This window comes from Paraphaeosphaeria sporulosa, assembly GCF_001642045.1.
Source record: "Paraphaeosphaeria sporulosa strain AP3s5-JAC2a unplaced genomic scaffold CC84scaffold_8, whole genome shotgun sequence".
NCBI classification, from domain to species: Eukaryota; Fungi; Ascomycota; class Dothideomycetes; order Pleosporales; family Didymosphaeriaceae; genus Paraphaeosphaeria; species Paraphaeosphaeria sporulosa.
In genome coordinates this window covers 903,759-931,453 of record NW_017253367.1, presented here as the reverse complement: position 1 = coordinate 931,453, position 27,695 = coordinate 903,759, and the positions used below count along the sequence as shown (strand labels likewise).

Here is a 27,695-nt window from a genome sequence, read left to right as displayed (position 1 = left end):
GTCTACCACCTTGACCATGCATCGTCCTTCCGACCCGCCTGATTTATCTACTTCTCATGTCCACATCCAGACATGCCGCACACCTCATCACGTGGGAGCGCGATGCCCCGGTTCAGGTCCAGGATCGGTACCTGGATGGATGACGCAGATACAAAGATTGGCAATTTTAGCCGAGCTAGCTTTGATAGCAAAAAGTTCCCAACTCCCACAGACATACCCACGCAACTCCGTACCCTTCCCCCATACCGAACCGCGCATTAGGATTCCCCGTAACGTTCTACTCGCCACAAGAAACAAATCGCCCGTCCAACCCACCCTCGACTCGCACATACCACGCTCCCCTACCACAATGGCCCTGCCCACGCTCGCCCTTCCGGGCACCCTCCTCGGCCCAGCCACCAGATACGCCCCCGGTCCCGGCACACACGTCCACGACTCGTCCATCTACGCCTCGATAGCCGGCACCGTCGCCTCCAGCCCCTCCCCAAACCCTACCATAACCAAGCTCCCGCTCCTCTCCATCTCACGGCCCGGAGATGCCAGCCCATCCTCGGCCAATGTCCTCCCCGAAGTCGACGCCCAAGTCCTCGCACGCATAACCCGCCTAGGCGCACGCTTCGCCTCGGCCGAAATTCTCGTCATCGCACCCTCCAACGCTACATCCATCTCCGCCGACGCCGCGGTCTGCAGCACGCCCTTTACCGCGCAGATCCGGCGCGAGGACATCCGTGCGACGGAGAAGGACAAGGTCACCGTGCAGGACAGTTTCAGAGTTGGCGACTTGATCCGCGCCGTGGTGATCAGTCTGGGCGACCAGGGTGGGTATTATTTGAGCACTGCCAAGAACGAATTGGGAGTCGTGGTCGCGCGGGGAGAGGGGGGCGAGGTGCTGGTGCCGGTCAGTTGGAGGGAGGTTAGGGATCTGAGGACGGGGAGGCGGGAGGCGAGGAAGGTTGCAAAGCCTTTTTGAATGGTGGGGAAAGATGGTCACGGGGATGGCCGGAAGACGGTGCAGCTAAGGGGGGAAACACGACGGGCATGATCTTGGAAAAGAAGAAATCGAGATACAGCATGGGATGGTACGGATTCGGTGGCCAGGCGTGCAGTGCGGTGGAAATGCCACGCACAAAATATGATACCCATTCAATGAACTACAAAGTTTGCTACAAATCGTCTCGTACACCATCGATGAGCGAATCGCCTTAGTCAATCAACCTCGCCGCAAAACACAGCGCCCCGCTATCGTACATCTCAGCATCATCACCCGACAAGACCCTTCCGTTTCATCTCCTCGACAACCTTGTTCACAAGCTCCTCTGGCGTCAGCGGCATTTGAACAGGCTCTCCAGATTTCGGTACACCCTTCTTTCCCCCTGAGACATCAGCTAAAAGAGGTGTGGTGGGATAAGGTAGAGGAGCAGCACCTGGTCCAGAGTTCGGTGTGTCTTTCGCCGCGTCGTCTGGTGTTGGCGGAGGAGTAGCTTCTGGAGCGGGTGCTCCATCGTCGGCGTGACTCTTCGAAGCTGGTTCCGGAGGGGCAGCGGCGGGAGTATCGTCTGCAACGTTACCTGCGGTGGGAATAGAGGGCCTGTCGGCATCAGGCTCAGCAGCACTGCTCGAGGGCTCTCCTGCGTCTACAATTCCTTCAGCTCCAGAAGCAGGAGCGTCTTCCGAGCGGGACCCCTCATTGCCATCCTGGCTCGTCTCCAGACCGGGTGTCCGTGCCGGCGATACTGCACGAGCAGAATCCACGGCTGGCGACCTAGACCTTGTGAGCTAGCAACAACGCATATCTTTTAAAGACTCACTCATCACTAATTCCCACGTCCACCGTCACCAAGGCAGCAGCCTCAGGCTCAGCATCCGTCTGCACCTCCTGATCCCTCGTCTCCGGAACGTACGACTTCCCACTCTTGTACCCATACATAGCCATACCCAGCAGTCCGCCCATCCTCTTCTTCGGCTTCATGCTGTTCCACGCATCGACCGTGATGGATTCGTTCGGCCTCCTGCCCGTAGCGCCAGCCATGTAGAATAAGGATGCTGGAATGCGATTGCGTTTGGGTTTGCCGCCGCCGCGGAGACGGGGAATTTCGGTCGTGGGATGCATACATATATCGAGTTTGTGACCCTCTGGGAAAACTTGGCAGTGGAAGTAATCCCGGGGCTGTTGACCTTCGTCCAGGAGAGTCCTTTCATCCCCGTCCGAGACCCAATCTTCGTCCCAATCCACACCTCTCACAGGAAGCGAGAAGTAATCCTCCCACTCGCCACCACCTCTCAGCCTGGGCCCCTGCCCCACCCCATTGACCTTCCCCCTCCGTCCCATCTCTCTCTGTTCTTCGTTTTCATCCCTCGGCATCGTCCCATGACTCCACTCCCCACTACTACCACTACTCCCCCCTGCAAGACTCTCCGTACCATGCTGTTCACGCAGCGGACTCGGTACTCTTGGACGATACCCCTCCCCCTTCGCGCGATACACCGCACTATGCCCCAGCACGCTCTCCCAGCCCGACTCCGGCGCACTGCCTACCCTTCTCCACTCTCGCGCCGGCCGCAACACGGTCCTCGCCGGCAGCGCAGGCACGAACGGCGGCTGGTCCAGCCGCGACACCAGCACGGGTCGCTGCACGGGCGCAAGCGAGATGCTTTCCCCGTGGAACGGCGAGCGCACGCGTGTGGGCGACGGAATCTCCGGGGGCGGAGGCGGGAGATATGCGCCCGGGGTGCTGCCCTCTGCGTACAGCGCGGTGGCGGAGGCGTCGCGGCGGCCGGGGGCGTACGTGTAGCCGACAACGTCTATGGCCCTGCTACCCCGAGCTTGGTGTTCCAGGGCGGGGGAGTGGCGGCCGGTGCGGATGGCGGCCTGGTGTGCGACGACTTCGCTGCGGTGAATAAAGGATATGTCCGGGGAGAGCTGGTGGAGGCTTGGGGCGGCGACGTAGGGTCTAGGCCGGGTTGCGGCGCCCAAGACAGCTTGAACGAGTTGGTTGAAGGTTTCAGTGGGCGAGGAGGTGCAGCGTCCCATGCGCTCTGGTGATCGGCGGGAGGTGTCCAAAGTCCGCGACGCTTGGAGCGGCATCTGTCTGAGGGATTTGGAGGTTTGGGCTTGGCGGGGTGCGCTGTTCCGGAGGCTGAGGCTGGGAGAGACATTGGTTACTGGGCGGTTCGGGGTACCGGGTTCGTTGGCGGTGCGTGTGGAGCTTTTTCGTTGCTTTACCCTCGAACGGTTTCTGGTGAACACCCTGGGACTCACATTGATGTGCGCACGTTCAGTACCTTGGAGGCAGTCATCGCATGGAGTGGAAAACTGCCGTCTCGTGGACCATGGCCATCCGGAGCTGAGACCACAAAAGGAGGTGGAACCCTCGAAGTTATCAAAAAGATGTAGCATCGTTGGATCGTAAGGACATCGCTGCTTTGGCTCTGCACCCGACGACCTAGTGGAACCATGGGCACCATCAACACGGAACTCCCAACGGATGGGTCGCAAAGTCATAGAATTGGGATTCGGCGGTGCTGTGTGTGGGCGATAGTTTGCTAGCGGAGTAGACAGCCTCCGTCCCATCTGTACAATGCGTGTAGCCAGAGGAATACTACTCATTGATATATGGTTGTCAGGCAGGCTGGGGTGTGGATTTGGGGGCGTTGAATATCGCACGAGGGACTGCTCTGTCGTAAGGTTGGGTCTTGTCGTATTTCTGCTTTGGAAGTTCTGCCAGAAATGTGATGATACAGGTGCTGGTACTCTCTCTCGAAACCGTTGCATCCATGAGCTTCGTCTCGGAGCGGGCTGCTGGACGTCTGGCGAAGTGCTTCGACGGGAGTCTAGGTTAGGAGGGGACATGCTTCATTTACTGGCTTAACCAGTTTAGGAGAAGACAGACAGTGGTGATTGAGAGAGTAGATGACCAAGGCATCAAACGTCAGATACGGAGAAAGCAGATGAAGCCTGTATATCGAGGAGCTACAAGCTCGGGCGTTCACACTATACGTCTTCCAGCATTTAGTGTTCTAAGAGATTTACGTCTGCGATGCACTATGTGAAGAACAGCACCGACGTGACGTGGTGGGCCTGCGAACGGCGGGCAATGAACGATGCAGGGCTCACTGATTGTAAACAGTTCAACGACTCCTATTGTACAAATGTAGAACGTGACTCCAGCGAAGAATCCGACGTATGCGATGAACAGCACCCACTTCTCTAAAAACGCGTCGCGATTGACGACGGGGTGATGTGCAAGCACAGTCTCTCCAGCATTTGAGGATACTAAGAAGTGCCGTAGCTGAGTAATGAGAGGAGTTGTGTTGGGAGTGATGCTGCTGTGAAAGGCATGACGTATATGCCTCCGGTAGTGACACCATGCCTGATAGCGCACCACAGGACATCGCTGATGAATATGGTTCTCATGTCGATACACGTTTGGCATATTGCTCCTTTGGAAACTCATTGTACCACGGCCGCTATATGTCGAGCCAAAGCCCATACTCCTCTTCTGCGTGTCTAGGTCCGACTTGTGATCGTGCCATGTAAGCCCAATCGTCATCTCGTTCATGTCGGGAGTTGTTGCCGTATTGCTCGCGCTTCACTCTTTGTAATGGCGTCCAGGCTAATGCTCGAGAGCCGCATGATGCTTTGGAGCCGCAGCGATCGGTCAAGTCGCTGCAGACCCGACCTAAAACAGCGAGCTTGCCATAGATTGCAATATTTGTGCCTTCGGAATACCAGCCATTTTCGACCCCGCACTCGAGACAGAACCTGGATCGCGCGTCCGGTGCGCTACGGGCGCGTGTGCCTTTCCTCATATCGTCGGCGAATTTCTGCAGGCTGCGGAAGCGAACGCAGCCTTTGCAGGTGTAAAGCTGCTTCGACACCGCCCATTCGCTTGCTTCAGCTCTGAGGAATTCGAAGTGGGTTGGAGCCGGCAACGTAGATCGAAGATAGCGATTTGTCATGGAGAGTCGAGCTTGGTCCTGTATCTCCAGATAGTCCGTGATGTTTCGAAGCATCTCTACGGGCAGTCGAAGAAGTGGGGTGGAAGCCATTTTCGCACGGCCGGAGCTTGCGTTGTCTTGCCCTGATCTGGCCTCGGGGGAGCCTAAATCTTATTCAAGTCTTTGCGCGGATCCTGTCAGAAGATTAGGCAAGTGATATGGTGCGCAATGGCACGGCAAGCGCGGGTTGAGCGCCTCCGTTAGCACGGAAGCATGCTGCACGGCTTCATCTTTGGCTTGATGTAATATGAGGCACGTTTACTGGCAACGTTTGAGTGAATGAAGGGGAGTCCCCGATGTGTGCCGGTGAAGTGATCCGGAATTTTCTTTTCAAATTTTGCGCGACAATGTCACACAACACGTTTAAGCAACCAGTAGTTGAGCTGAGACCTTAGCTTGACCGGCAGAAAAGTACAGTCGTCCTTTGTGCTCCTCAACAGGAGCCGGCGCTTCCTTCTGCGCCACGGGCGTAGACCGTACCTCTGTGCGAGTAGTTCCGCTTCAATGCAAGGTAGACGACAACTGCGTCTTTAGTATCTTGTGACCTCGCTGACACCTTCGGAATCCGGCCGACCGATCATGAATGCGACAGATGGCGACCAGGCACCGACACTATAGTGTTTTCTCCTTCTTCAGATCGTTCAACACCATGTATCGAGAGACGGTGATCCAACCCCATCGGAACCATCTCATTTGGCTCTCATGTGCAGTAGTCATAGCTTTCTGTGCCGTTCTGTATCCGACCGGTGAGCTAGCGAACACGAGAGGGGTCGGAAAGCCACCGAGCTCCTTTTTCCGTACAACAGCGCCAACCATAGTGGCAGGAGCATCCAGTATGGAAAGATATTTACGCAGAATGGATGTAGTGGTCAACGTGTAGAGCTTGATTGGGCAGTCCCAGCCACTGTGACGGTGCATGAGCGCTTTCAAGAACGCGTGCGCGCCATTGTACAAGGATACGTGGTTAGGATGCGAGGAGATACCATGAGCATCAAATGTGATGATAGCGTCAATGCTGGCTTGTGGAGCTTGCTTTGAAGATACAGAGGCCATCTTGGGCGCAAAAGTTGCGGTCAAGAGATTCGAGATCAAGCGTGGATGCCATGTTACGGCCATTGAGTCTGGAAAGTTGCTGTACAGCGTTAGCAAAGTAGAGGTAAGCAGCGAGGAGCGACACACGAGTCCTCTATAACAAGTATGTCGTCTGCTGAGCGCAGTCCAAGCTGCAATCCGCTTTTGACAAGCTCCTTCTTTCTGGTTTCACCCAGCCCATCAGCATCGCCTACGAACGTGTTGTTAGTTGTAAGACATGGTGGAGCGAAGGATCGATCATACCACTGCTGAGACACAGTATCTTCACGTGATTCCCAAGCTCTGGACGCGTCAATGCCAGCAGAGTAGGCGCAAAGAACATGGCTTCATCATCTGGATGGGCTATGAGGAGCAGTATCCGTTTGCCCTGCAGCGTCGGAAACGACCTGGCGAGCTGCGAGGTGTAGAGCCACATGCCGAAGACGAAGATGGGCACAACGGCCCAAGAAAGCCAATCCATGCTGGCAACACGGTCCAGAGGGCCTCGTTGACGCAGGAGTGTAAGCAGCTTCGGCTGTACGGGGTTGCTGGTGACTTTGGGGTGGCAGCGGAGCGATGATGCGCCCAGGAGCTTTGACCCGGACCCAAACCTGCAGCCGCAGAGCCGCGCCTTCCTACACGTTCTCCCCACACTACGCGACGGCCCTCACTCGTCCACAGCCAGCGCCATGGGGGGCAACCGCAAAGAGCGGCGTGCAGCCGGGAAGGGGGCAACTGGCGGTGCGACGACCACGGGGTCGGCGTTCCAGGCGTCCAACGAGATCGACGAAGAGGGCATCAACATGATCCTCCAGCACCCCGACCGCTCCGGGCCGAAGGGGAAGACGCTGTTCGAGCTCGCCGAGGAGCGCCAGCGCGAGCTGGACATTGCCAATGGCAGGAAGCCGCGGTGGGACATCAACAAGGACAACACGCCCGATGGCGAGCGCCCGTTCAATGACGAGGAGCCGCTGGGCCCGCTGGCCGTGGGCGTCCTGTACTCGGTGACCATGGCCGTCATGCACCTGACCGTCGACATCCTCGTCTACAGCCAGTACCGCGAGGACGTCATCTGGAGTGAGATATTCCAGCGCGCAGGGACCGCCCTGCCCATCTTCTTCCTTCTCGTCTACCTGGCCCACGTCGACATTTCGAACCGCTTCCCGCTCCTCCGCAACCTCGCCTTCTTCGCCGGCGCCATAACGGCGGGCTCCTATCTCGTACGCTCGGGGAACAAGCATGGCTACTTCTTCGTCATGAAGACGGCACCCCCAGTTGCTACACTGTGGGTGTGGAGCACTATCGAGATGGATGTCCAATACTCTGCTCTCAGCGCTTTGGCTGTGCTGGGCTACTCGTGGTGGAACGAATTCACTTTCTTCTAAAGAGTTCTCCTGGACCAGCCTCTGTCACATGCCTTCAGCCCGGCCGAGACCATACCCGACAGTTTCCAATCAAACCTCATGCTCAATGTTCTTCACTCTGGGCAGCGGTTCCAATGTCACGCCCGCAAATTCAACAATTCGCTCAGCCTGCACGCTAAGTCAGCACTATTGCCTGCCAGGTAGCTTCGACTACTCACGCAGCTCTGAATTACCTCACACTCCTCTGGTGTCAACCCCATCCTTCTACAGGCCCTCAGATGCCAAGCCGTCATTCGCGGCAAATTCTGCGCAATCATACCGCTCAGCACGACCAGCTCCGTCTCCACGCCATCCAAAATGCGGTGATCCGAGAGATACAGACCGTATGTGATCTCCTCGGAGATCCACCCGAAATCTCTCTGCGTCTTGAATATGTCTTTGATAGGGTCCAGGTTATCAGAATAGAGTTGCCGGAGCCACCTCGTGCCGCGTTCGTGGTTCGCTTTGTCATTTGTCCAGTGCTCGCGGGAGAAGCTGCTGTCTTTATCTTCGGGACGAGTCACGGCATCTATACACATGATCGCCTCCAAAGGCCGAGCTACGCCAATGATGGGGACCATTTTTACCAATGCTTCCCGGACCTTACGCATAAGTTTTTGACGCTGATTGGGCGTCTTATGGTGTGGGAGCGAGATGAGATACGAGTATACATCAGCTGCGAGGCTCGGCTTGCCGCTGGCACACACAGCTGAGAGCGCGAGGATCCACCATGACTCCGGGTGAAGGTTTCCTGCGGTGGCTTTAAAACGGGTTTGGGTCGCCGTAAGGAGGTCTTGGAAGTTGGACGAAGGCGCCTGTATGGCCATGGTACGACACCAGCGGATATCGAGTGTTCGCCGAGATAGCCAAGGTGGTGCGTAGTTAGGTCGAATGTTGAGTGGTGCAAACTGATCTTGGCGGATGTGGCCTCGGACGCCTTTACGAACGAGTTTTCCCGTTGACCACATTTAAGAACGCATGCGAAGCGCTAATCACAATTACAATACAGCGAGGTTATTCACCAAATTCAGTCCGCTGTAGTTTGCCGTCTTTACGTCGCACGACTCGCGATTATAAGATTATGGTGTTGCTTATTGATACAAGCATCCTTGCCTGAACCGTCAGCAGTATACCCACTCAATTACAAACTGAAGTCACTGGCGTTGATGCTCAAAGTGATTTTCCTGAGTAAGCACATAGTACGGACTCTGTTTCGCATACGCCCTCTGCGCCAGTTCTTACCCATCCCTCGGGCGTTGTGAGCATCGCTACGAGCTAGAGCAGATCGTGGTTATGTAATCACAGACAATATGGCTTCAGCAGATAGTCGAGGATATATCCTTGTTCCATTGTACGAGACCTTGACGGTGCCTTGGAATTTTGCATACCATTACCCTTGTGTTTCTGGCGTCGAAGGGAAATCTAGGCAACCCTGTATACAGGAGAAAGCGTCACCAAGCGAACGCCTTCGGGGCATTCTAGACGGTATTGATGCGATTGTGAAGACCTGGATGTAGCTGCAACAGCGTGGGTAGACTTGCGATTGGTAGGAGGTCGGAGGTGGTACCGACACGACTTCAGACGATAATGACACATGCACCCTCGTTGTCGACCCTGGATCTCTCCCTTCCCCACCACACACATCAGCAAAAATCTTAGAAGAGCTTGAACAATCCATTAGAGCACGGTGGCCGGCGCGTCGCGATCGTTCACGGCTGCTCTCGCATGCGCGCTTACCGGGAATACGAGATCTCTGATCACAGTGCTAATGGCCCGATCGCATCGAACGGCTGCACTGGAGATATATCTGGCTAACGGGCCCTCAATGCCAGGCGTGGCGCAGCCTGGTGCATCCCGAGGTCAACGCTAAGTGCCCCCTCCTGTTCACGGTTGCGCATTAGTCCTGAAGACTGCATGGCAAGTCAAGAACCGCCATGCCACCATCGCACGGCACCCCAATGCCCGAAAAATTCCGTGACATCACCAATACGATGCATACTCAGCTCTATATCCACACAACAAGGTCTGCCTGACACAGGCGCTTTGAGTCTCACGCCGTCCTTGGGTGCTTGTGTCGGGTTTTTGGGCGCATGGCGCCTCTAATTGGTCCGGTGCCGTTCTGATGATAGTGTTGGGGCTGAGGATCGATGAGCCATTGTCCAAAATTGGCACAGAGGTATGATGGACTGCGCCAGCTCCGTGGACATAGTTATGTCTCCCCAAATCAGTCTTGATCGCTGTTACGGACCGCGCTGTTTCTTCCCGTACCTGTTCTAGTGTTCGATCGTTCCCAGCGCAGACGCGATCATACCTTTTACCAATGGATTCGGACGAGAGGCAGACGTTGTTGAAGATGGAACCGGACCTGATACTGCGAGGGGATAGACAACAAACGGGCATAGACAGTAAGCGACGGCTCCAGCGGTTCTCCATATGCCTATTTCTCGTCAGCTGTTCCTTGATCGGATTCTACTTTCACCGGACGAGGCTACCATTATCGACGATGAACGACCATTTGAGCGAGTCAACCGCAGAGAGCATACCTCCACAGTTTAACTATACATGCCTACCATCACAACCTTGTTGGCCAACGACGAGTCAATGGGCTACCTTCAACAGAACGATCCATGGAAACCTCAAGCTCACGGTTCCTTGGGCAAACCCGTGCTACACTGGCTCCAGCGAGTGTCAACATGTTGTGGCCAATTACATGAACAGTTCTGCGAGAGCGTCTCAGTATGGTACCATGGAATTCCTTGACTGGGAAACGTGCGGCCAGTCGAGCTGCATGCTCAACTCCTTGTCGCCTTCCGCGCCTCTGAACGGTGTCTGCTCGCTTGGGCGCCTTTCGACATACCACGTAGAAGCTCATAAGAGTGATGATATCCAGAAGACATTGAACTTCGTTCGAGCCCATGGTATCCGCCTGTCGATCAAAAATTCGGGCCACGACTACTTTGGCCGCAGTAATGCGGCCAATTCGTTGGCAATATGGACCCGGAACATGAAGAATGCCCAATATCACAAGACGTTCCGGCCAAGAGGCTGCGAGAGCTCCGTCGAGAATGTCGGCGAGATCGGGGCTGGCGTGTCCGCACAAGAGGCATGGGAATTTTTCGAGCCGCTCGGCATGCTTGTCACTGTCGGTGCTACTGGTTCTGTTGGTATTGCTGGAGGGTTTGGACAAGGAGGTGGGCATGGACCGCTTGGTCCAAAGTTTGGACTGATGGTCGATAATGCGATCGAGTTCGATGTGGTCACCGCCGATGGCCAGGCACGAACGATCAACGCATGCAGTGACCCCGACCTCTTCTATGCAATGCGAGGGGGCGGTGGGGGGACCTTTGCCGTATTGACGTCTTACAAGTTCCAGCTTCACCCAGCCGTGCCGCTGAATGTATATAGCTTCCAAGCAAGCTTCCCTTTGCCAGACGGTCAGCTCGACATTACGGAGTCCGCTGTGCACCGCGGCGTAATTCGAGCTCTGGCCTCGAACCAAGCATCATTCGCTTCGCAGGGTGTTGCAGGCTACAACTTTATTCTGCCAGATCACATGATTTCTTTACAGATCCTCCCTTCTGATGATACGGAGCTTATCAGAACGATAACACAATCTTGGCGCGAGTTTCTTACCAACTATTCTGGTCTTAACATCACCGAGAATACATATTACACATTCTCCAAATTCTCTGAGTGGTACGCATTCACGCAAAATCCCGCAATCGCTCGCAACGGTCCGGTGGGCGTAGGAATTTCCGAGTCAGGCCGCTTCTTGCCGAAGAGGCTCTTCTCCGAGCCCGAGGAGATTGAGAAGGTTGTGGATGCCGTTGTGACGGCAATGCAATTTTCCCTTACAAACAAAGGTGGCGGGTCTGCACAGCTTTACGCCACCGGGCCGTTGAATCAACCCGATAATAGTAAGACAGGTGTCAATCCTGCATTCCGCGAGGCAATGTGGGAGGTCATCATGGGAGGCATCTGGACGAGTGCAACACCAGAAGCAGTACGACGTCAGATACGCCATACAATTTCTGCGTCTATCGAACCATTCAAGGCCCTGACACCGGGAGGAGGATGCTACATGAACGAGGGCGATTGGACAGAGGAGAATTGGCGGCAGACATTCTTTGGCAGCAATTACGATCGATTGCTGGAAGTGAAGAGGAAATTTGACCCGACTGGTCTGTTCAACTGCTGGAAGTGTATTGGTTGGTCTGGATACGACGAGTAAGCCTACCAGGATCCGGTTACATGTCATGAAGGTCTCTAACATGGTGTAGTCCTACTTATTCGTGCTACTCCCAAAGCTTGAGGCATCCTATCCCTACTATACCCCTTGGACCAGTCGAATAAGGAGCTGATAACGGCTAATTATTGTAGTAGTGATCTCGTTTGACGACGGTTGCTGTACATTTACCGATTTCTGCTCTTTGATTATCTACGCATTTCTTTTCGTCACGCATTCATGGTAACTGCCTTGTTGCAGGTTGTCGCACGAAGGACTCCGTTCGTCCGCCATTGTGCTCATTTCTGTGATCTTTTGTGGGTGCATTACACAAAGAAGCCTTGTTCTCAAGATATTGCTTTCCTCTTGAACGAACACGTCCAACCAGGCCTCGAACGTACAATCGTTCGGATACCTACAGACTCATGTGTGCTCAGGATACCATGCGCTACTCAATATGTTACCCATAAAGCAATGGTCGCCCTAGTCGATCGGATCTGACCTATCAGAGCCCCGCACGGGAGATTGCACGGGAGGACGGGCCAACGACCAGCGGTGAATCGCACGTTTGCCGTGGTGCCTACGAATAGTTCAAGATGGAGAGCGAGGGCTAGTGAATGGAGGAGATTGTGTCACAAAGTTACCTTCGTGGCAACGCAACCTCCTGATCCTCAACACCAACGCTCGCACGACCAAACACGAAGTTAACCAACGTAAGGCGACCACGTTCCCTCGACGCCGTCGTCGCCATTCGCGATAATCTCCGCTTTGACCACTGTGTGTCGCAACCTACCCCTGTGGCACAGCACGCTACCGAGGATCGGTGCGTCAAAGGTATATACATCTATTCCTGTCCCTCAATTTGCGACTTTCCCACTGCCCGCATTCTACCTTCAACCCTCGTTTCCTAACCATAGTCACTCATTTGAAGCGCCAAACGACAACATGGCGATCAAACTTCTGAGTGGGCTCTTCATCATCCATGCGCTGGCGCTGCGCGCAGCGGCAAGTACATGCGCTATTATGGTCACGGAGACAGTTTATGTGACCGCAACTTGCGCTCCCGGCGAGTGTGCCTCTGCGACTCCAGGAACTTCTAGCGTCGCGCTCAGCTCTTCTTCGGTTCTTGCTTCATCACCTGTGGTTGTGCCGCCTGCACCACCCTCATCTTCGGCTCTTGCTTCGTCACCTGTGGTTGCGCCGCCTGCGTTACCCTCATCTTGGGTTCTGGCATCGTCACCTGTCGCCCCGCCGCCTTCGCCGCCCTCACCTTCGAGCACTACTTATGACGCGCCCGCACCGCTTCCGTCAGCGCCGGCGGCCAATGGAGTCACTTTCACGAGCGCCAGCAAGCCGCAGCCGACCGCCGACTCTTCGCTCTTGTGCCCACAAGTCGAGATTCAAGCTCAAGCTGCAGGTCAGCCAATCCCTCCTATGCCTGTTGGCGCCGATAGAGACCCAAGTGTTGCCAGCTATAACGCTTTGCCGACGCTTGCCGCAGCGCTTTGCAAAGCTCCCGACAACTTCCACCAGCTCACGACAACACCAAACCATGGCTCTATCAAGAACTCGTGCAACTACGAGGTCTATGTCGACTCTATGGGCTGCGGTAAGGGCGCACAACATCAAATCATCCCAGCCGGACAAACCTGGAGTGAGCCTCTCCGATCCTGTCCCGCCGAACAAGGCACCGTTGTCTACAAAGTCACCAAGGCAGATGCTCCTGCAAAGCCCATCCAATTCGAAGTCGGCCTGAGCATCGAGCCCGGCATGGAGAACTCGGTCTGGTACGATATTAGCTTCCTGGACTGCATGAGACCCAACACAACGGATCTATCCGGCTGCCCAGGCTGGGAGGGCGGCGTTCAATGCGTTCCGGGAAAGCAGGGTTGCCAGGTCTTCGTGTGCGGTGCGGGTGAATACTGTGACGGCAGTACGTACACTGTCCCTGAGTTCGGCATCATCGTCAGTGGAGAATACAAAAACGACGATTGGAGGGTGAAAGCTGGATCTCCTGTCACGTCATGTGCCACCAGGCAGGAGGGGATTGCGTTCGAGCTCTGTGCCGCGACCTAGGAGGGACCTACTTTCTCTGATTTCGCCGTCAAAATGAGCTGTTCCTGTTATTAGTTTGCGATCCGCCTCGGGGTTGTTTAAGGAGAATTTCTTGTGGTCACGGTTTGTGGGACGGTTCAAGGGATTCTGCAGAGGAAGCATGTTCCCGGTTCTTGTCTGGAATGCCTGCATCTGGATAGGCTTCGTTTCTTGTATACCATATCAAACATGACGCGCACGGGACGTGCTGGCAACCTTCGATGTACATTCGGTCGATGGGATGGGCGAAGAATATACCCGGTTCTCTGTCTTTCGAATCCTAGTCCTTCGATGCTAGGTGGCGCGTGCTAAGTCATGGGTGTATGTTTGACACACAGTGCAAGCACTGATACCAAGGTTCATATCTGTTCATTAACCGAGTCTGCTCATGGCCGACGTCTATTTTTCCACGACTGCAATCCACTGACTCGCCTTCATACTAACATTTCCGCCCTCGACTGTCGTCCCAGGCTGCTGCTTGAGCACCTCCGCCAAGCGATCAACCTCCTCATCCCACTTCTCCGCATCCACCTCGTGCCACCCGCCAATCCCCGCAAGGTATGCCCACGTCTTCTCCACCCACTCTCTGAATTCGCCTGCGGGGACCACACTCTGCACCTCCTGACGCTCTAGCCTCAGCTTCTCCTCCGTAAAGCCCGCCTCCAAGATAACTCTCCGAAGCTGCTGTCCATCCGTCCAGTTGACCGGCGGCGCAGGGAACGCCGCATCTCCGCGGAACTGCTTGTGCACCAGGAAAATGGGCAGCATCCATGTGATGGACTGCCAACAGTTGATCAGCGCGGTCCCACCGGGCTTGAGCGTCCTATAGACTTCTTTTACGCCATCCGCGCCTCCGCCTGTCCAGAAGATGACACCGATGTTGGTGATGTCGTAGTCGAAGAACGCGTCGGCGAAATTCGTTTTCTCCGAGCGCTGGTTGGAGGCCTCGACGGGCCAAGAATTCCGTGCGGCGTCTTCGGAGAGCACGTCTAGGAAGGGCTGGTCGATATCTGTGGCATAGATTTTGACGTCGGGCTGCTGTTGGAGGATGAGCCGCGAGACGGTGCCCGAGCCAGTGCAATTGTCGTGGATGATGGAGCCGGCGGGGATCGGCGGGATGAGGGAGAGGTTGTGCTGTGCGAACTTGGCGGTTGTCTTGCCGCCGGTGGATTCGTAGGTTGTGACTTTTGCTCGACCGCTTAGAAGGGCTTCGGCTTGTTTGGGGAGCGCCTTTTGTGAGAGTGCGTGGGACATCTTGTGTTGATTTGAGACGTTTCAAACAGAGGTGAGTGCGATGATTGAATCTGTGAGATAGGCCGATTGCTGTATCCAGCTGCCCGAACGTGAATGAGGATTTGGATGCTTATGGTGCTCTGTGGCACGGTCAACCCCCGGCATCTTATACCTCAGCCCATGGGTGGGGTTCTTAGCGTGCTGAAGGGCGTAAAGGAACGAAAAGAGAGTAGCATAGCCACAACCGTTGGCATTGTAGGTTCTGAAGGAAAACGACCCGGCTCTTACGCAACATCGGCGCGGCTTTTCGGCGCTGTAGCGCCGTCCCGAACCTGGCACAATCCCTAGGTTGCTTGAAGAGCCTCACAGGCCGACACCGCCGAGTGTGGGGGCGGGCGTCGCCCGTGCCTCAAAAACATCTCCGAGTGCTCCTACGCCATCTCCGCGCTGGATCTCGCGCGAGTGAGCCGGCCTACTGTGCAGTACAATTGAGCCCTGCTTTTGCTCTAGACCGAGCCTGAGCATAGTAAGACATTAGGTAATCGAAAACATCGTTTCTCGAGCATAAGCCAAATCCAGACATAGAATAGGTATATACCTAGACTTTCATCATGGCGAGTCTGTACCCCGTGATTGCTGCTCGATCTTTCTCAAGGGGCCAAAGAACTTTGAGTCATTCGGTAGCGACTCAAACTCCAAAGCGCCCGTTGAAATCACAAATCGTGAAGTGTTGACGCAATCTGACGGACAAGTGGAGTTGCATATATAAACCTATGAGACACACCCGAGCACGGTTGCTGGCTCGTTCCGGACGTGCATAGCCGCTGGGTCTAAGAATGGTGGTGTAGCTTGAGACCATGGATCTTCTGTCTGGTTTGATGTATGGAAGGCAAGCTCGAACATGAAAGGGGCTGGCTCGTGAGAGTATCGCGATAGTAGGCCTGAGCATGTGGCAAGTAGTCAATCGCTCTTGTCTCCCACGTCCGGTACATAGCCATGTACTCTGCATTCGTTCCCACACTGTGATAGTCTTTGCAGCCATTGCCTAGTAGTATGCCCTCATTTGAATGATTTGCTAAACGCACCTCATTCTGTATATCTGAGTGCAACGAGTGCGAAAGATGCGTGAAGGTCCAGACGACAAATGTGAGGGTGACCTGCGTGCTTTTCCAGTCTGAAGACAAGCGCATGCCTAGAATTCACTCTAGCTCGAGCTTATGACGTCAGCATACATCTACGTATCGCATCTTTCACCCCACCACGATACATGCTTTACATATCTTCATGGTCTGTACAACAGTTTCCACCATATTCCTTTATAATCCGGCAGGCTTGTGGCCAATCTTACATTACTTCTCCTCCCACTGCATCACCACTTGAGCAGACCAAGATGGGCATACCTTATTCGCGTGAGATCAATGCCGCCTTCGAGCAAGTCACGCCGCTCGTCGGCGCCGGGTTCAAAGTTCTACGGACGATGAAAGACATCTCGATCCTGCTCGCCGTCATCCAAGTCCTGACCGTGCTGTCTCTTCTTCTAATATTGTTCGTCTTGATACTACTACTGTACTCCGTGAATCCAGATCTTGAAGTATGTCGCATCTCGAGTCATTATTCACTTGCCATGCCAGAACATGGTATCGCCAAACACCAGACTAACTCCCCCATCCCCCAGCACGAGCGCCAAATCCTCGTAACGCCCCTCCTACGCAGCGCCGCCTCCCTCACCCTCTGGGGTGTCTTCAAGGGCTTCGTAACTCCCCTTGCGAGCATCTCCCTCGTGTTAGGCCTGGCATGGTGGGTCTTCCGGCTTGAGCACGCGGAGCAGCACGAGCTCGAAAGGACCGCCGATGAGGATGCAGACGAAGCGTTGGAAAGCATCTCTAAGGATGCTCCAAAAAAGAAGAAGAAGAATGGTAAAGGGAAGGGTGCGAAGGGTAAAGCTGGTCAGAATGAAGACGGTGGAGAGAAGGATAAGGATTAAGAAAAAAAAAAGTCCGAGTTAATGCCAATTCGTAGCCGCTCATGTAGAGGGCGACATGTACGGCGCTAGGAAAAAGTCTGAGTACAACTAGCTTACACGTAGCTTACCCTGGGGTACGATACCATAGTAAGATCTTCGTCTCGGAATTGTACGATTTTGAATTCCACAATTAGAAGCGAGGATCAAACTACTGCAGACAGAGGAACGAAGTAAAAGGAGAATTGAGATTCTATTATCAACCTCAATGTTCATGATAAGCTATCGGGGTATCTTCTGTTCCATCATGCACCGTGAGGCAACTTATAGCCTTCGCCATTCAACTCGCCTTTGTGCTTTTCGTGTCCAACTAACGAATGACGAGGGTCTTAACCACACTGCAATCAATATCATGGAGATTGATCGGGAACTTGCAAGACTCGCCAAAAACGCAGTTCTTACCGCCCCTAAGCTGGTTCGCCCTAGGCGGTGGGGCCGGGCAGCGATGGCCATAAATACACTTGATATCTTGGCAACCGCTTCCGTTCTGGCAAGGCGCCATGCGCGCGACGAGACGAAGCGTTGCTATCTCTGCCTCGGTGGGCTGGTAATTATGACTGAAGGCACATCGAGTCAGTTGCAGGCACAGCCCACAATGGGATCTGACTTGGCTTACAGGTGAGTGCAGTTCCCCCCAAAGGGACACTCATTACGAAGGAAGTGCACATTACACATCTTGATCTTCTTGATACGATCAACCTCGGCTTTATCAAAGTCGCGGCATGGAGGATCGACACGCTGACCGATGCGGTTACGAGCAATGACTTCTTCGCGATTCATATGCTTGTACGTGGTTACCGGCTGCGTGGTTACAGGTGGAGGAGGTGCAGCAGCCAGTGCAGCCCAATTCTAAAAAGAGTTAGAGCCGACGAAAGTGCGCTGACTTCAGTCAGGATCCACTGTACCTTGGCTTTATTGACCGGCGCGGATTCGTCTAGAATCAAAGTTGAAGGCGTATGAAGTACACCCGACGACATTGGTCGAGAAGGCGGTGAATCAAAGCTGGTTGGAGGCGGCGGCAAACGAGTCGGTAGTCCGTTCAGCACATTGTAGTTCTTGACTGCTGGTGAAGCCAGTCCAACTAGAGTAGCTAGAACATTAATCTTAGTCTCCCGGAATAAACCGTCGAACTTCTTGGTCTTGTATGGCAGCCCGAGAAGCTCCTTCTCGAAAGGCACTCCTTCCAAAAGTGTCACTTTGGAGATTTTGGTGTCGTCTCCTAGGTACTCTTCGAGAGGTCGAGCAAAGCCGTTGTCATGCGAGCAACCGAAGAAAATTTGTCGGCAGTGGAAGTCATCGAGGAAGAGTTTCAAAGTCTCTGTCATGACCGTCAGCTATCTGACTCCAAGCTAGGCTCTATGGTACGGAAATTCAAAAGCGAAACTTACCAATAATCTTGTCGTCCGCGCGGTCTTTTCCAGGGCCTACATCAATGAAGTCGAAGAATGTCCTTCCATTTGTAAAACCACGGGTGAAATCTTCAAACTGCGCAGCTTTATTCACGATGCCAGCGCGTACGAGAACATCGGCAAGACCCTTCACGTTTGCGTATATGCGGCAGAGAACGCGGGATGTGGGCGGGATGGTCCTGGTTTCTCGCTCGATGTAGGTGGCAATTGTGCTGTATAGGGAGACCGCAGCTTGCTTGCCACCAGCCAAACCCTTCTGAAGAAACTCGTTCTCAAAGATCATGCCGTCGCCGTCAATGAGGATCAGCACAAATGGGTTGCGCTCCTGTGTGGCGTCAACGTGTAAAACGAGCGAGTGTGGCGCAGACAAATAAATGTGCCTACCAGAGCTCCTTGCAAGCTGACCAAGTTTTGCTTCAGCTGTTGGACCTGAAGTACATCGCCCTGCTGGCTAGCAAGGCGCTGATAGTCCTGCGTCATGTATTCGTAGCGCGTCATGAGTTCCTACGATTATCAAGTCAACGTAAGGTGATGGGACGCGTGGACAAGTTCCCAGCCGGAATTACCTCGATCAGCTGCCGCTTTTGTTGATCGTGCTGGAGAATATCCTCAATACGTGCCCACATAGTCGCCGATTCGTTAGACATGTTGCCAGCCAGGCGACCGTTGGTACCGTTGCCGTTGGCGTGGTGGGCAGGAGCGCGCACTTGGGTGCCAATGGGTAGTACGGGCGAAGCGCCGTTGGAGTAATAAGACGCGGGCGGCATAGTAAAGACAGGGTTGGAAAGATTGTATGTCGGGGTTTTGGAAAGTAACGGGCAGGAGAAAATGTGTGAAAAATAGTGGCACGGAGAGGCACACGGTCGAAAGCGGAAGCGAGGGTGAAGGAGAGTTTATGACAGGAACAGACGCCAGCGACAGTTGACCAAGGAAAAGAAGGCGAAAGCTTCGCAGATGTACTTGAGTTGGTCGAAAGAGGAAATGTCGGTTGGTGCAACCATGCAAACACGCGCCGCGGCGTATAGAGCACGGCAGCCACGACGGCGAGCAGGCGCAAACGCACCAATCAGGCAGGAGCAGGCAGCTGCGCGACGAGGTGCCTATTTGCGACGACTGCTATTCTTTGTCTCATCGCAGCGGCGCCGTGATACAGAAGACGAGCGGTCGCCCGCTGTCACAGGGTAGACGGCCGGGATGCGCGAGCCCGGCACGGGTGGTGTTTGCTGGGAAGCCCGTTCCGGCTTAGGCTGCACTGCTCCACGGGTCCACCCCAGCGTGTAAGGCCACGTTCAGCCTCCCCTCAGTGCTCCATCCCATCTCCCACCTGCACCCATCCGCCGCCTTGTCTGATCCTTGTCGCCGCCATCATGATCGCCTGGAAATTGTCTACGCTGTTCCTATCCTCGCTGTGTGCGCTCAATGCTTTTGCAGCAATTGAGGTGAGGCCCTGTGTTTTTGACGCTGCATGACATCAACCGTTAACCCATGTTACCCCAGGTCGAGAACGTCGAAGAAGTCGTCGGCGAGCAGCCCCAGACGCCCAATCTGAAGGTCTCCATCTCTGCCAGCTTCCCGCAGTCTGAGATCTTCGGTGTCAAGCTGATCAACGGGCACGCGACCCAGGCTCGCCTGTCCATCGACAACCAGGAGCCCGAGGCCGTCACCGTTCAGATTGTCGGCGGCTCTTTGATCAAGGATGCGGGCGACCAGACGCAAATCCTGCGCAACCTCACCGGCCAGCGCTATGGATTGGAGATCCCCGGCGGTGAGGAGCAGACGCTGACCTACAGCTTCGCGACCGAGATGCACCCCCAGGACGTCCGCCTGCAGCTCGTCGCCGTGATCCAGGACAAGAAGAACGCTTTCTACACCATCTCCGCCTACAACGAGACCGTCTCCATCGTTGAGGCGCCTACCAGCATCTTTGACCCGCAAATGTATGCAGCTTTCCGATTGCAATCTCCCTCATTGGAAACAGCCACTGACTGCCTTTAGCATCTTTTTGTACCTCGTTCTTCTCGGCGCTTTTGCCGGCACCGTCTACTTCATTTACAACACCTGGATCACAACCCTTTTCCCTCAGCAGAAGCGCGGCGGCAAGGGTGGAGAGCGCGCGAAGAAGTCTTCTGGTGGCTCCAAGAAGGTCGACCCGTCCGAGCAGGTTGCCGTTGTCGGTGCCGACGGTCCCGCCGTTGCTGCTACCGGTTCCAAGACCTACGACGCGAGCTGGATCCCTGCCCAGCACCTGCAGCGCCCCGAGGCCAAGCGCGTCAGGAGCGGCACCCCCAAAACCAAGGTTAAGAGCTAAACGACCAAAAGCATGGCACGTCGACCAGGTGTCTGTTGTATACGATGGGTGGAAGCCATCTTGGATATTATGAAGAACTGTATTCTTTGCACTGGGGGCGCGTTACACTCTGTAAGAATATGTAAGAGACGGTCGGTGCGGCATGGCATGGACCCGGCGGTTAGAAGGTCATGGCATATCACAAAAGCATTTATGGTACAATTACGCAAACGAATGGACAAATCTTTGCTGTCTCGGGTATCGCCTCTAAAGATGAATAGTCCATTGATAGTTAGTTGCGTGACACAGCTCTCATCACTCTTGCTTCCATTCCTCGAATTCCTCATCCAGGTGCTCCTGCAGTGCCCTGAACTTGTTCCGGAAATTCTTCTCACATCTCCAGCATTTCATATCCCAGCTCAGCCAATCGCCTGGGTGGAACCTTGGACTGCCGTCCTTTAGCGGGAATTCATCCAGCCCTACGAGAAAGCTCGAATTGAAGCTCAGATAGTGATTCTTCTTCTTCAGCCATGGGCTATGCATGTCGCGCGAAAGAACGTGTATGTGCAAGTGGTTCATAGATGGATGCGTGTGCACACCCGACATTATCTCACGAGACCAGTCGCGGCCTTGTGGAAGGAGCGAGTCGCGCTCCTCTGGAGATGGGGGGTCTGGGCTGCTCATCAAGTCTTCGAGGGCACGTTGGTAGGGTGCGTCTGACGCACTGGACAAACCGTATTTGCGGCGGAGTTCGCGCGCTGCAAGGAGTTTCAGACGCTCGACACGGGGCTTGAGTTTGGCGAGGAATGCGGGGTTGTTTGAGAGGGTGACGAGCGGATGTTCGAGGGTCAGGCTTGGGTCGCGGGGCAGGAGAAGGAGGTGTACGCTATACGAGACTGTCAGTGTAGGTCCGAAGTGGCATGTGGAGTAATGCAAGACGTCCTACCTTGCCTTTGGATACCTATCCTGTATTACTACGAACTCATCGTCGTATTCAATTACTCTTCCCTCGGGGTTACGCTCCGGATACTGTACATATATGCCTAACCCGTCTCGTCCATTGAAGTTCTTGGAACTGGAAGCAGGTCGCGACGAAGGTTTGCCCTTGTTCCTGGTCTCGTTGACGGACTTTGCGGGTGGTTTCGATTTGGACATGAGCTCTGCAACTAGACCGTTACTTTAGGTATCGGTTGAAGTGTTTGAGAGGGTTGAGCTTACAGGCATTTCCTGGTCCTTGTGTCGTAGGCATGCCACCGTGTGCAGCTACCCGTGGTGCGGCGTCCCCTGTGATCTCCTCAGCAGTGATGGCCTCATCGGAGGCATCGTCTGCGCGTATAATTAGATCTTTGGAGTTCATCTTCGGGTGGTGGTATGGTGGACGCCTGCGTGGACGCTGAAACTTGGAAATGCGACGCGATAGGGTCTTGACGGTTTCGGGTGCAGGTTTTAGTCTTCTAGAGGAACATAATGAGTTAATACTCATAGAACATGTGGTGCAACCATAAAATGATTGTGGACGAGCGCATCGCGACGAACGGCAAATGACGTTGATGTTGCCTTCGGAACGTTCTGGTCCAAGCTTCCGAAGTTCTCGCCAAGCGTCGGAACCTGGAATTGTACGAGGGGTGGACGGGCCCTGCAATGGGCTTTCGCTTCAAGATGAGTACAAGAGCGATTGAACCAGTTTCCCCCTTGTTTATTCGCGTCCCCAAGCGATTGCAGGTGCGACCAAGTGATTGAGCCCTTATCCTAGCAGTTTGCGCCCTTCCGAGCAGCGCCAAACCGTCTCACACAAATTATTTTTGACGCCTGCAACTTTTGTTCCCGCACTGCATCTTTACGACTTCCCTCTATGGAGACGTTAGAGCCGCAGTTCACATCCGTTCAGATTCAATTTCAGTTGTGCAAATATGCCGAACAAACCTCACGCCCCGCGCGGGCCGAAGAAGTCTGTCCCGCCTGAAGAGGACACGAGTTTCATTATCTTCGACGACGGCAAAGGCAAGAAAAAGAAGAAAAGCGGCAATGCACCAAGCGCTGCTGCGGAAAACAGCAAGACTGATGCCAAAGGCAAGGGTAAAGCTACCGCAGAAGAACCTTCCGATGCTCCCAAAAAGCCAGACACCAGGACACTTATTGCCGGAGCCTCGTGGACCGGCAAGCTTCCCGTGAACATATTATCCGAGTATTTCCAGAAGCAGAAGTGGAACAAGCCAGACTATCGGATGCGAAATGAAGATGGTGTCTACTCTGCACACGTTGTCATATCGAAAACACATCCAAAAACCCGGGAGACAACTGCACTACCACCGATTCATATACCATTAGAACTGGCCAAGAAGGCTCGTCAGCCTTCAGCTGTAGAAGCTCGTAATTTTGCTGCTGTTTACACCCTTTTTCGGGTCGCAAGCGCAAAAAACATGCATATGATGCTGCCACCAACTTACAAGGATCTCTGGAAAGGGGAGCTCACCGACCTCAAAAAGCAAGATGAGATGATTGGCAAAGCGTGGATGTATGAGGCCGATCCATTTTTTGGGCACGCGGAGCGGGAGAAGGCCAAGGAAGTCGCAGCAAAAGAACGTGAAAAGAAGGAAAGGGCTCGCGTTGAAGCGGCAAAAGCGCACAACCTCACGCCGGGAATGTCCACACCCAATGCGCAAGGTGCACCTCCTAGTCGAAATATCTTGAAGGGTTGGGAGCGCGTGCCCAAAATCGAGCTTGGAAAGAGGACAAGGAAGCAAGCCGAGCGGCTCATTCGACGAGATGCGGTCTGGAATCCAAATGGTATCGTCATGGATCAGAATGCTCGCAAAAAGGTCGTGGAAGAGGTTACAAATCTAGGATTTCGCCAAAGTCATGTTGAAGAGGCCGCAGAGATTTGCAAGAATCGCGAAGAGGTCATTGAATGGTTGCTGATACACGTACCTGAGGACGATCTTCCGTCTTGGAGTCTCCCGGAAGGCTACGTCGCCGGAATCAGCATGGCAAGCGCAAACTTAAAGCGCGAGGGAGCTATAAAGCGCCTCGCAGCCGCTGGCTACGCGGTAGAACTCTGTGAAGAGGCGTATGACAGCCAAGGTGGAGACGAACGGAAAGCAGCGGCGCTTCTACAAAAGCACCTCCTTCGCCCTTTGGATAGCGAGGATGAAGTTGCACAAGATCTTGAGCACCTCGCAGTGACGGACAGCGCAGAAATAGAACAGAGCATGGATTCGTGGGAAGAGGAGATGTCGTCTCTGGAAGCAATATATGACAAGCTCTTCTCGCGTCCTTCTTCAACCATGTGCCGGATCGAGCTGGATATCAAGCAACAGGGGAAGCGTTTGATACTTCAAGTTCATCAACCGTACGGACCGTATCCCCTGATAGTGCCAATCATTACTTTCGAGGCTGCTATTCCTGCCTATATCCGATTGAGCATTATCCGAAAGGCCCTGCTGCACGCAGAAGAGAACTTCCTCGGAATGCCGATGATATATGACATCGTTGACTGGCTTCAACAGAATGCAGGGGATATCTTCAAGAACCCAGGGAGACTCACTGACGTCTCTGCTGGTCTATCAGCGGACCATCAGACCTCGAACCCGCAGGCCTATACGAAAAGCAAAGGCAGACCACGCCGACCTATCGATTGGAAACCAGCAAGCCCCCAGAGCCAAAAGATACTAGCCGATTGGGAAGCGAAACAAGAGACGCCAATGCAACAAAAGATGATGGCTGCGCGCCAGTCTTTGCCCGCGTGGAGACTTCGCGAACAGATCGTTAAGGTTGTAAATCAGAGCCAGGTCACCATCATATCCGGTGAGACAGGTTCTGGAAAGAGTACGCAGTCTGTGCAGTTCGTCCTTGATGACTTGATTCAGCGAAAGCTTGGGGGCGCAGCGAACATCATTTGTACCCAGCCGCGCCGAATTTCTGCGCTTGGTCTAGCGGACCGTGTGGCGGACGAGCGATGCTCACAAGTTGGGGACGAGATCGGTTACACTATTCGAGGAGAATCCAAGCAGAAGCCGGGTGTGACGAGGATCACTTTCGTCACCACCGGTGTACTTCTCCGGCGCCTGCAAACTTCGGGTGGCAGTTCGGATGATGTTGTAGCCGCCCTTGCCGATGTCAGCCATGTCGTCGTCGACGAGGTCCACGAGCGTAGTTTGGACACCGACTTCCTCCTTGTCCTCCTGCGCGATATCCTCAGACGTCGTAAAGACCTCAAGGTCATCTTGATGAGTGCTACTCTTGATGCAGAGGTCTTTGAGCGATATTTCCATGATGTGGGCCCAGTAGGACGCGTGGAAATACAAGGCCGGACATTTCCCGTGCAGGACTGGTACATGGACGACATCGTGCATGCCACGGGCTTTTCGGGTGCAGCTGCTGGATTCGAAGAAGATACTGGAGCCAAGCAACTTTCCGGCAACCTCATGAGTGTTGGTTTCGGCATTAATTACGACCTCATCGCCGAGACAGTGCATTATATTGATCAGCAGCTCGGCGAAAAAGACGGTGGGATTCTGATATTCTTACCTGGAACCATGGAAATCGACCGAACCCTTCAAGCGCTGAGGAACTTCTCCAATTTCCACGCTCTTCCCCTACATGCTTCTCTCATGTCTGTGGAACAGAAACGCGTGTTCCCCCCGGCGCCTCCTGGAAAACGCAAGATTATCGCTGCCACCAATGTTGCGGAGACTTCAATCACTATCGAGGACATCGTCGCCGTCATTGACACTGGTCGTGTAAAGGAAACCAGCTTTGACCCCCAAAACAACATGGTCCGACTCGCCGAAACGTGGGCTTCTCGTGCAGCTTGCAAACAACGACGTGGGCGTGCTGGTCGTGTCCGGGCTGGAGAGTGCTATAAGCTCTATACACGTAATGCTGAAGCCAAAATGATGGAGCGACCTGAGCCCGAAATCAGGCGCGTGCCTCTGGAGCAGCTCTGTCTATCAATCAAAGCTATGGGTGTCCAGGACGTTTCGGGTTTCCTTGCCTCGGCACTGACCCCCCCTGAAAGCACCGCAGTCGAAGGGGCTGTCAGACTTTTAGGTCAGATGGGTGCCATTACGGACAATCAACTTACTGCATTGGGTCGACATATGTCCATGATCCCTGCGGATCTGCGATGTGGAAAGCTGCTTGTTTATGGTGCGACATTTGGCTGTCTTGAAGCTGCTCTTACCATTGCTTCGGTCTTGACGGCCAGAAGCCCGTTTCTCTCTCCCCGCCAACGAGACGAGGAGACACGAAACGAGTTCGAGCGGATTCGATCTTCGTTTTCCAACAATCAAGGCGACCTGCTCATCGATGTACGCGCCTATGAGCAATGGTCCGCCTTTCGCAGCAAAGGAGCGTCTACACGCGACCTTCGCGCATGGTGCAGTGCTAATTCACTCTCACCACAAACCCTCTTCGACATAGCTTCCAATCGCTCGCAATATCTCTCCTCGCTCAAAGAGATCTCGTTCATCCCAACAAGCTACACCTCCACCAACCCACAAACTCAAGGCTCGTACAACAAGCAAAATCACAACGATGCACTCATCCGTGCCCTCATAGCCGGTGCATTCAACCCGCAGATCGCCCGCATCCAGCTGCCCGAGAAGAAGTTCGCAGCGGGTATAGCGGGTGCAGTCGAACTCGATCCGTCATCCCGCGAGATCAAGTACTTCAACCAAGAGAACGGACGCATCTTTGTGCATCCTTCGTCCTCGCTCTTCTCTGCGCAGACGTTCCCGTCAAATGCCTCCTTCATCGCGTACTTCACTAAGATGGCTACCACCAAGATCTTCATACGCGATCTTACGCCGTTCAATGCGTATAGTCTGTTGATGTTTGCGGGTGATATCAGGGTTGACACGTTGGGTCGGGGGCTTGTGGTGGATGACTGGATTAGGCTGAGGGGGTGGGCGAGAATTGGAGTGTTAGTTAGTCGGCTGAGGAGCATGTTGGATAAGGTTCTTGAAAGCAAGGTTCAAGAGCCGGGGCGGGAGCTTGGGGAGAGAGAGCGCGATGTTGTAGATGTTGTTAGGGGACTGGTAGAGAGGGATGGGTTGGATAACTAGACCCGATAGCGACTTGGCAGGCTGTCGTATTTCTGGCGCGTCTTCTTGTGGCTTTAGCGATTGGAAAGCTGGACTGGGCATAGATGGTTGATTAGACGGGAGTCATAGCAGCATGGCAGTCCTCTTCGCACTCTACTTTATCTCTCGATACGCAAGACTTAGGCTGATTAGGCTCAGGTCCAAGAACAACTTGGATGAATGTCAACATGGCAACAACTGTTGCGAAGCTGATTTTCGCTAGTCAATTTCCCCATTGAGACAAGGGAGCGCACCAGAAGGTCCAATATTGGAGCGTGTCTCGCCTGTCTCTGAACAATAACCATATAATCCAAGGCTTTGCTGCTTGCAAATGTTCATCTAGCTCAGCGACACGAGACCATAAGCACGGGAAGAGTTCTTGTGTCCGGTCCGAAGCTTCCAATCTATTCATTAACGCCACAACGGATCATATTCGCCTTGACAGTCACTCTTCCGAGCTCGAGTTCTTGTTTTGGGCTTGTGCGCACACATCTTGCGGTATATCCGAATCATGCGAGCCCTGTGACGATGAGTGGAGCAAGGCCAGCATCAGTAAAATCTGTGGATACCTAGTCAATGTCAGAGTCTCGCATGTTTGGGTGGATTTGGCCAGGCGTTGAAAAGTATGCAGTAAGATTCTTGAATTTCCTGTCGCAACTCGGACGAGATACCCACCGTGTTTGCCAATGGCGGCGCATTGAGAGCGCAGGGAAGCGCAAAGATCTCGAGAACGTAACGTCCACCACTGCGCGAAAGCAGCATATACTGAGAGATTTTTTAGGTCCATCGTATCTTAACAGCCGCGAGAACGTTGAGAGTGTGAAGGTATTGACGCGAGTGGCTTTGATTGAGAGCGACTCGAGTGAGTCCAT

General features: G+C 54.1%; 14 protein-coding genes across 14 annotated transcripts; 7 read left to right on the top strand and 7 right to left on the bottom strand.

Moving 5' to 3' along the window:
* The first annotated feature begins 145 nt into the window (after nt 1–145).
* Nucleotides 146–1,178, top strand: CC84DRAFT_935064 (exosome component 1). The gene has a single exon (XM_018187908.1). The coding sequence runs from the start codon at nt 350–352 to the stop codon at nt 968–970; it is 621 nt and encodes a 206-aa protein (XP_018033221.1). The 5' UTR covers nt 146–349; the 3' UTR covers nt 971–1,178.
* Nucleotides 1,179–1,260: 82 nt separating this feature from the next.
* On the bottom strand, nt 1,261–3,085 carry CC84DRAFT_1219798 (uncharacterized protein; the record flags this gene model as incomplete). Its single annotated transcript, XM_018183111.1, has 2 exons — nt 1,261–1,762; nt 1,809–3,085. The coding sequence occupies 2 exons, from the start codon at nt 3,083–3,085 to the stop codon at nt 1,261–1,263; spliced, it is 1,779 nt and encodes a 592-aa protein (XP_018033220.1).
* Nucleotides 3,086–4,049: 964 nt separating this feature from the next.
* On the bottom strand, nt 4,050–5,330 carry CC84DRAFT_935046 (uncharacterized protein). Its single transcript, XM_018187907.1, has one exon. The coding sequence runs from the start codon at nt 5,047–5,049 to the stop codon at nt 4,468–4,470; it is 582 nt and encodes a 193-aa protein (XP_018033219.1). The 5' UTR covers nt 5,050–5,330; the 3' UTR covers nt 4,050–4,467.
* Nucleotides 5,331–5,610: 280 nt separating this feature from the next.
* On the bottom strand, nt 5,611–6,550 carry CC84DRAFT_1096792 (phosphatidylinositol glycan class L; the record flags this gene model as incomplete). The annotated part of the gene is made up of 3 exons (XM_018174681.1): nt 5,611–6,130; nt 6,178–6,280; nt 6,334–6,550. 3 exons carry the CDS (start codon nt 6,548–6,550, stop codon nt 5,611–5,613), a joined length of 840 nt encoding a protein of 279 aa, XP_018033218.1.
* Nucleotides 6,551–6,705: 155 nt separating this feature from the next.
* On the top strand, nt 6,706–7,512 carry CC84DRAFT_934999 (uncharacterized protein). Its single transcript, XM_018187906.1, has one exon. It carries the CDS (start codon nt 6,759–6,761, stop codon nt 7,452–7,454), a length of 696 nt encoding a protein of 231 aa, XP_018033217.1. The 5' UTR covers nt 6,706–6,758; the 3' UTR covers nt 7,455–7,512.
* Nucleotides 7,513–7,523: 11 nt separating this feature from the next.
* On the bottom strand, nt 7,524–8,209 carry CC84DRAFT_1059955 (uncharacterized protein; the record flags this gene model as incomplete). Its single annotated transcript, XM_018173575.2, has 2 exons — nt 7,524–7,601; nt 7,652–8,209. Coding segments are annotated over 2 exons (636 nt in total), but the record flags the coding sequence as incomplete, so codon positions are not given.
* A 1,766-nt stretch (nt 8,210–9,975) lies between these two features.
* On the top strand, nt 9,976–11,825 carry CC84DRAFT_1097729 (FAD-binding domain-containing protein; the record flags this gene model as incomplete). The annotated part of the gene is made up of 2 exons (XM_018174729.1): nt 9,976–11,699; nt 11,753–11,825. The coding sequence occupies 2 exons, from the start codon at nt 9,976–9,978 to the stop codon at nt 11,823–11,825; spliced, it is 1,797 nt and encodes a 598-aa protein (XP_018033215.1).
* Nucleotides 11,826–12,379: 554 nt separating this feature from the next.
* On the top strand, nt 12,380–14,097 carry CC84DRAFT_1166656 (uncharacterized protein). The gene has a single exon (XM_018179017.1). The coding sequence runs from the start codon at nt 12,643–12,645 to the stop codon at nt 13,771–13,773; it is 1,131 nt and encodes a 376-aa protein (XP_018033214.1). The 5' UTR covers nt 12,380–12,642; the 3' UTR covers nt 13,774–14,097.
* A 46-nt stretch (nt 14,098–14,143) lies between these two features.
* Nucleotides 14,144–15,464, bottom strand: CC84DRAFT_1166655 (S-adenosyl-L-methionine-dependent methyltransferase). The gene has a single exon (XM_018179016.1). The coding sequence runs from the start codon at nt 15,043–15,045 to the stop codon at nt 14,191–14,193; it is 855 nt and encodes a 284-aa protein (XP_018033213.1). The 5' UTR covers nt 15,046–15,464; the 3' UTR covers nt 14,144–14,190.
* An 846-nt stretch (nt 15,465–16,310) lies between these two features.
* Nucleotides 16,311–17,211, top strand: CC84DRAFT_1166654 (uncharacterized protein). The gene has a single exon (XM_018179015.1). The coding sequence runs from the start codon at nt 16,415–16,417 to the stop codon at nt 17,006–17,008; it is 594 nt and encodes a 197-aa protein (XP_018033212.1). The 5' UTR covers nt 16,311–16,414; the 3' UTR covers nt 17,009–17,211.
* A 56-nt stretch (nt 17,212–17,267) lies between these two features.
* CC84DRAFT_1166653 (uncharacterized protein) lies at nt 17,268–19,627 on the bottom strand. The gene is made up of 6 exons (XM_018179014.1): nt 19,020–19,627; nt 18,838–18,957; nt 18,433–18,778; nt 17,950–18,362; nt 17,661–17,893; nt 17,268–17,601 (listed from the first exon to the last, which is right to left on the bottom strand). Exons 1-6 carry the CDS (start codon nt 19,218–19,220, stop codon nt 17,355–17,357), a joined length of 1,560 nt encoding a protein of 519 aa, XP_018033211.1. The 5' UTR covers nt 19,221–19,627; the 3' UTR covers nt 17,268–17,354.
* Nucleotides 19,628–19,758: 131 nt separating this feature from the next.
* On the top strand, nt 19,759–21,074 carry CC84DRAFT_1124813 (uncharacterized protein). Its single transcript, XM_018175700.1, has 3 exons — nt 19,759–19,892; nt 19,951–20,390; nt 20,449–21,074. The coding sequence occupies exons 1-3, from the start codon at nt 19,821–19,823 to the stop codon at nt 20,759–20,761; spliced, it is 825 nt and encodes a 274-aa protein (XP_018033210.1). The 5' UTR covers nt 19,759–19,820; the 3' UTR covers nt 20,762–21,074.
* CC84DRAFT_934946 (HIT-like protein) lies at nt 20,752–22,279 on the bottom strand. The gene is made up of 3 exons (XM_018187905.1): nt 21,959–22,279; nt 21,687–21,906; nt 20,752–21,626 (listed from the first exon to the last, which is right to left on the bottom strand). The coding sequence occupies exons 1-3, from the start codon at nt 22,221–22,223 to the stop codon at nt 21,056–21,058; spliced, it is 1,056 nt and encodes a 351-aa protein (XP_018033209.1). The 5' UTR covers nt 22,224–22,279; the 3' UTR covers nt 20,752–21,055.
* Nucleotides 22,280–22,650: 371 nt separating this feature from the next.
* Nucleotides 22,651–27,014, top strand: CC84DRAFT_1150965 (P-loop containing nucleoside triphosphate hydrolase protein; the record flags this gene model as incomplete). Its single annotated transcript, XM_018176721.1, has 2 exons — nt 22,651–25,356; nt 25,432–27,014. The coding sequence occupies 2 exons, from the start codon at nt 22,651–22,653 to the stop codon at nt 26,803–26,805; spliced, it is 4,080 nt and encodes a 1,359-aa protein (XP_018033208.1). The 3' UTR covers nt 26,806–27,014.
* Between the last annotated feature and the right edge of the window lie 681 nt (nt 27,015–27,695).

Coding starts and splice junctions, on each gene's coding strand:
- CC84DRAFT_935064 (XM_018187908.1), top strand. CDS start 350: ATGGCCCTGCCCACGCTCGCCCTTCCGGGCACCCTCCTCGGCCCAGCC.
- CC84DRAFT_935046 (XM_018187907.1), bottom strand. CDS start 5,049: ATGGCTTCCACCCCACTTCTTCGACTGCCCGTAGAGATGCTTCGAAAC.
- CC84DRAFT_934999 (XM_018187906.1), top strand. CDS start 6,759: ATGGGGGGCAACCGCAAAGAGCGGCGTGCAGCCGGGAAGGGGGCAACT.
- CC84DRAFT_1166656 (XM_018179017.1), top strand. CDS start 12,643: ATGGCGATCAAACTTCTGAGTGGGCTCTTCATCATCCATGCGCTGGCG.
- CC84DRAFT_1166655 (XM_018179016.1), bottom strand. CDS start 15,045: ATGTCCCACGCACTCTCACAAAAGGCGCTCCCCAAACAAGCCGAAGCC.
- CC84DRAFT_1166654 (XM_018179015.1), top strand. CDS start 16,415: ATGGGCATACCTTATTCGCGTGAGATCAATGCCGCCTTCGAGCAAGTC.
- CC84DRAFT_1166653 (XM_018179014.1), bottom strand. CDS start 19,220: ATGCCGCCCGCGTCTTATTACTCCAACGGCGCTTCGCCCGTACTACCC. Junction 18,363..18,432: donor CGCGGACGACAAGATTATTG/GTAAGTTTCGCT, acceptor CGGTCATGACAG/AGACTTTGAAACTCTTCCTC. Junction 17,602..17,660: donor GGGGGGAACTGCACTCACCT/GTAAGCCAAGTC, acceptor ATGTGCCTTCAG/TCATAATTACCAGCCCACCG.
- CC84DRAFT_1124813 (XM_018175700.1), top strand. CDS start 19,821: ATGATCGCCTGGAAATTGTCTACGCTGTTCCTATCCTCGCTGTGTGCG. Junction 19,893..19,950: donor ATGCTTTTGCAGCAATTGAG/GTGAGGCCCTGT, acceptor ATGTTACCCCAG/GTCGAGAACGTCGAAGAAGT. Junction 20,391..20,448: donor AGCATCTTTGACCCGCAAAT/GTATGCAGCTTT, acceptor GACTGCCTTTAG/CATCTTTTTGTACCTCGTTC.
- CC84DRAFT_934946 (XM_018187905.1), bottom strand. CDS start 22,223: ATGAGTATTAACTCATTATGTTCCTCTAGAAGACTAAAACCTGCACCC. Junction 21,907..21,958: donor ACAAGGACCAGGAAATGCCT/GTAAGCTCAACC, acceptor GTAACGGTCTAG/TTGCAGAGCTCATGTCCAAA. Junction 21,627..21,686: donor GATAGGTATCCAAAGGCAAG/GTAGGACGTCTT, acceptor AGTCTCGTATAG/CGTACACCTCCTTCTCCTGC.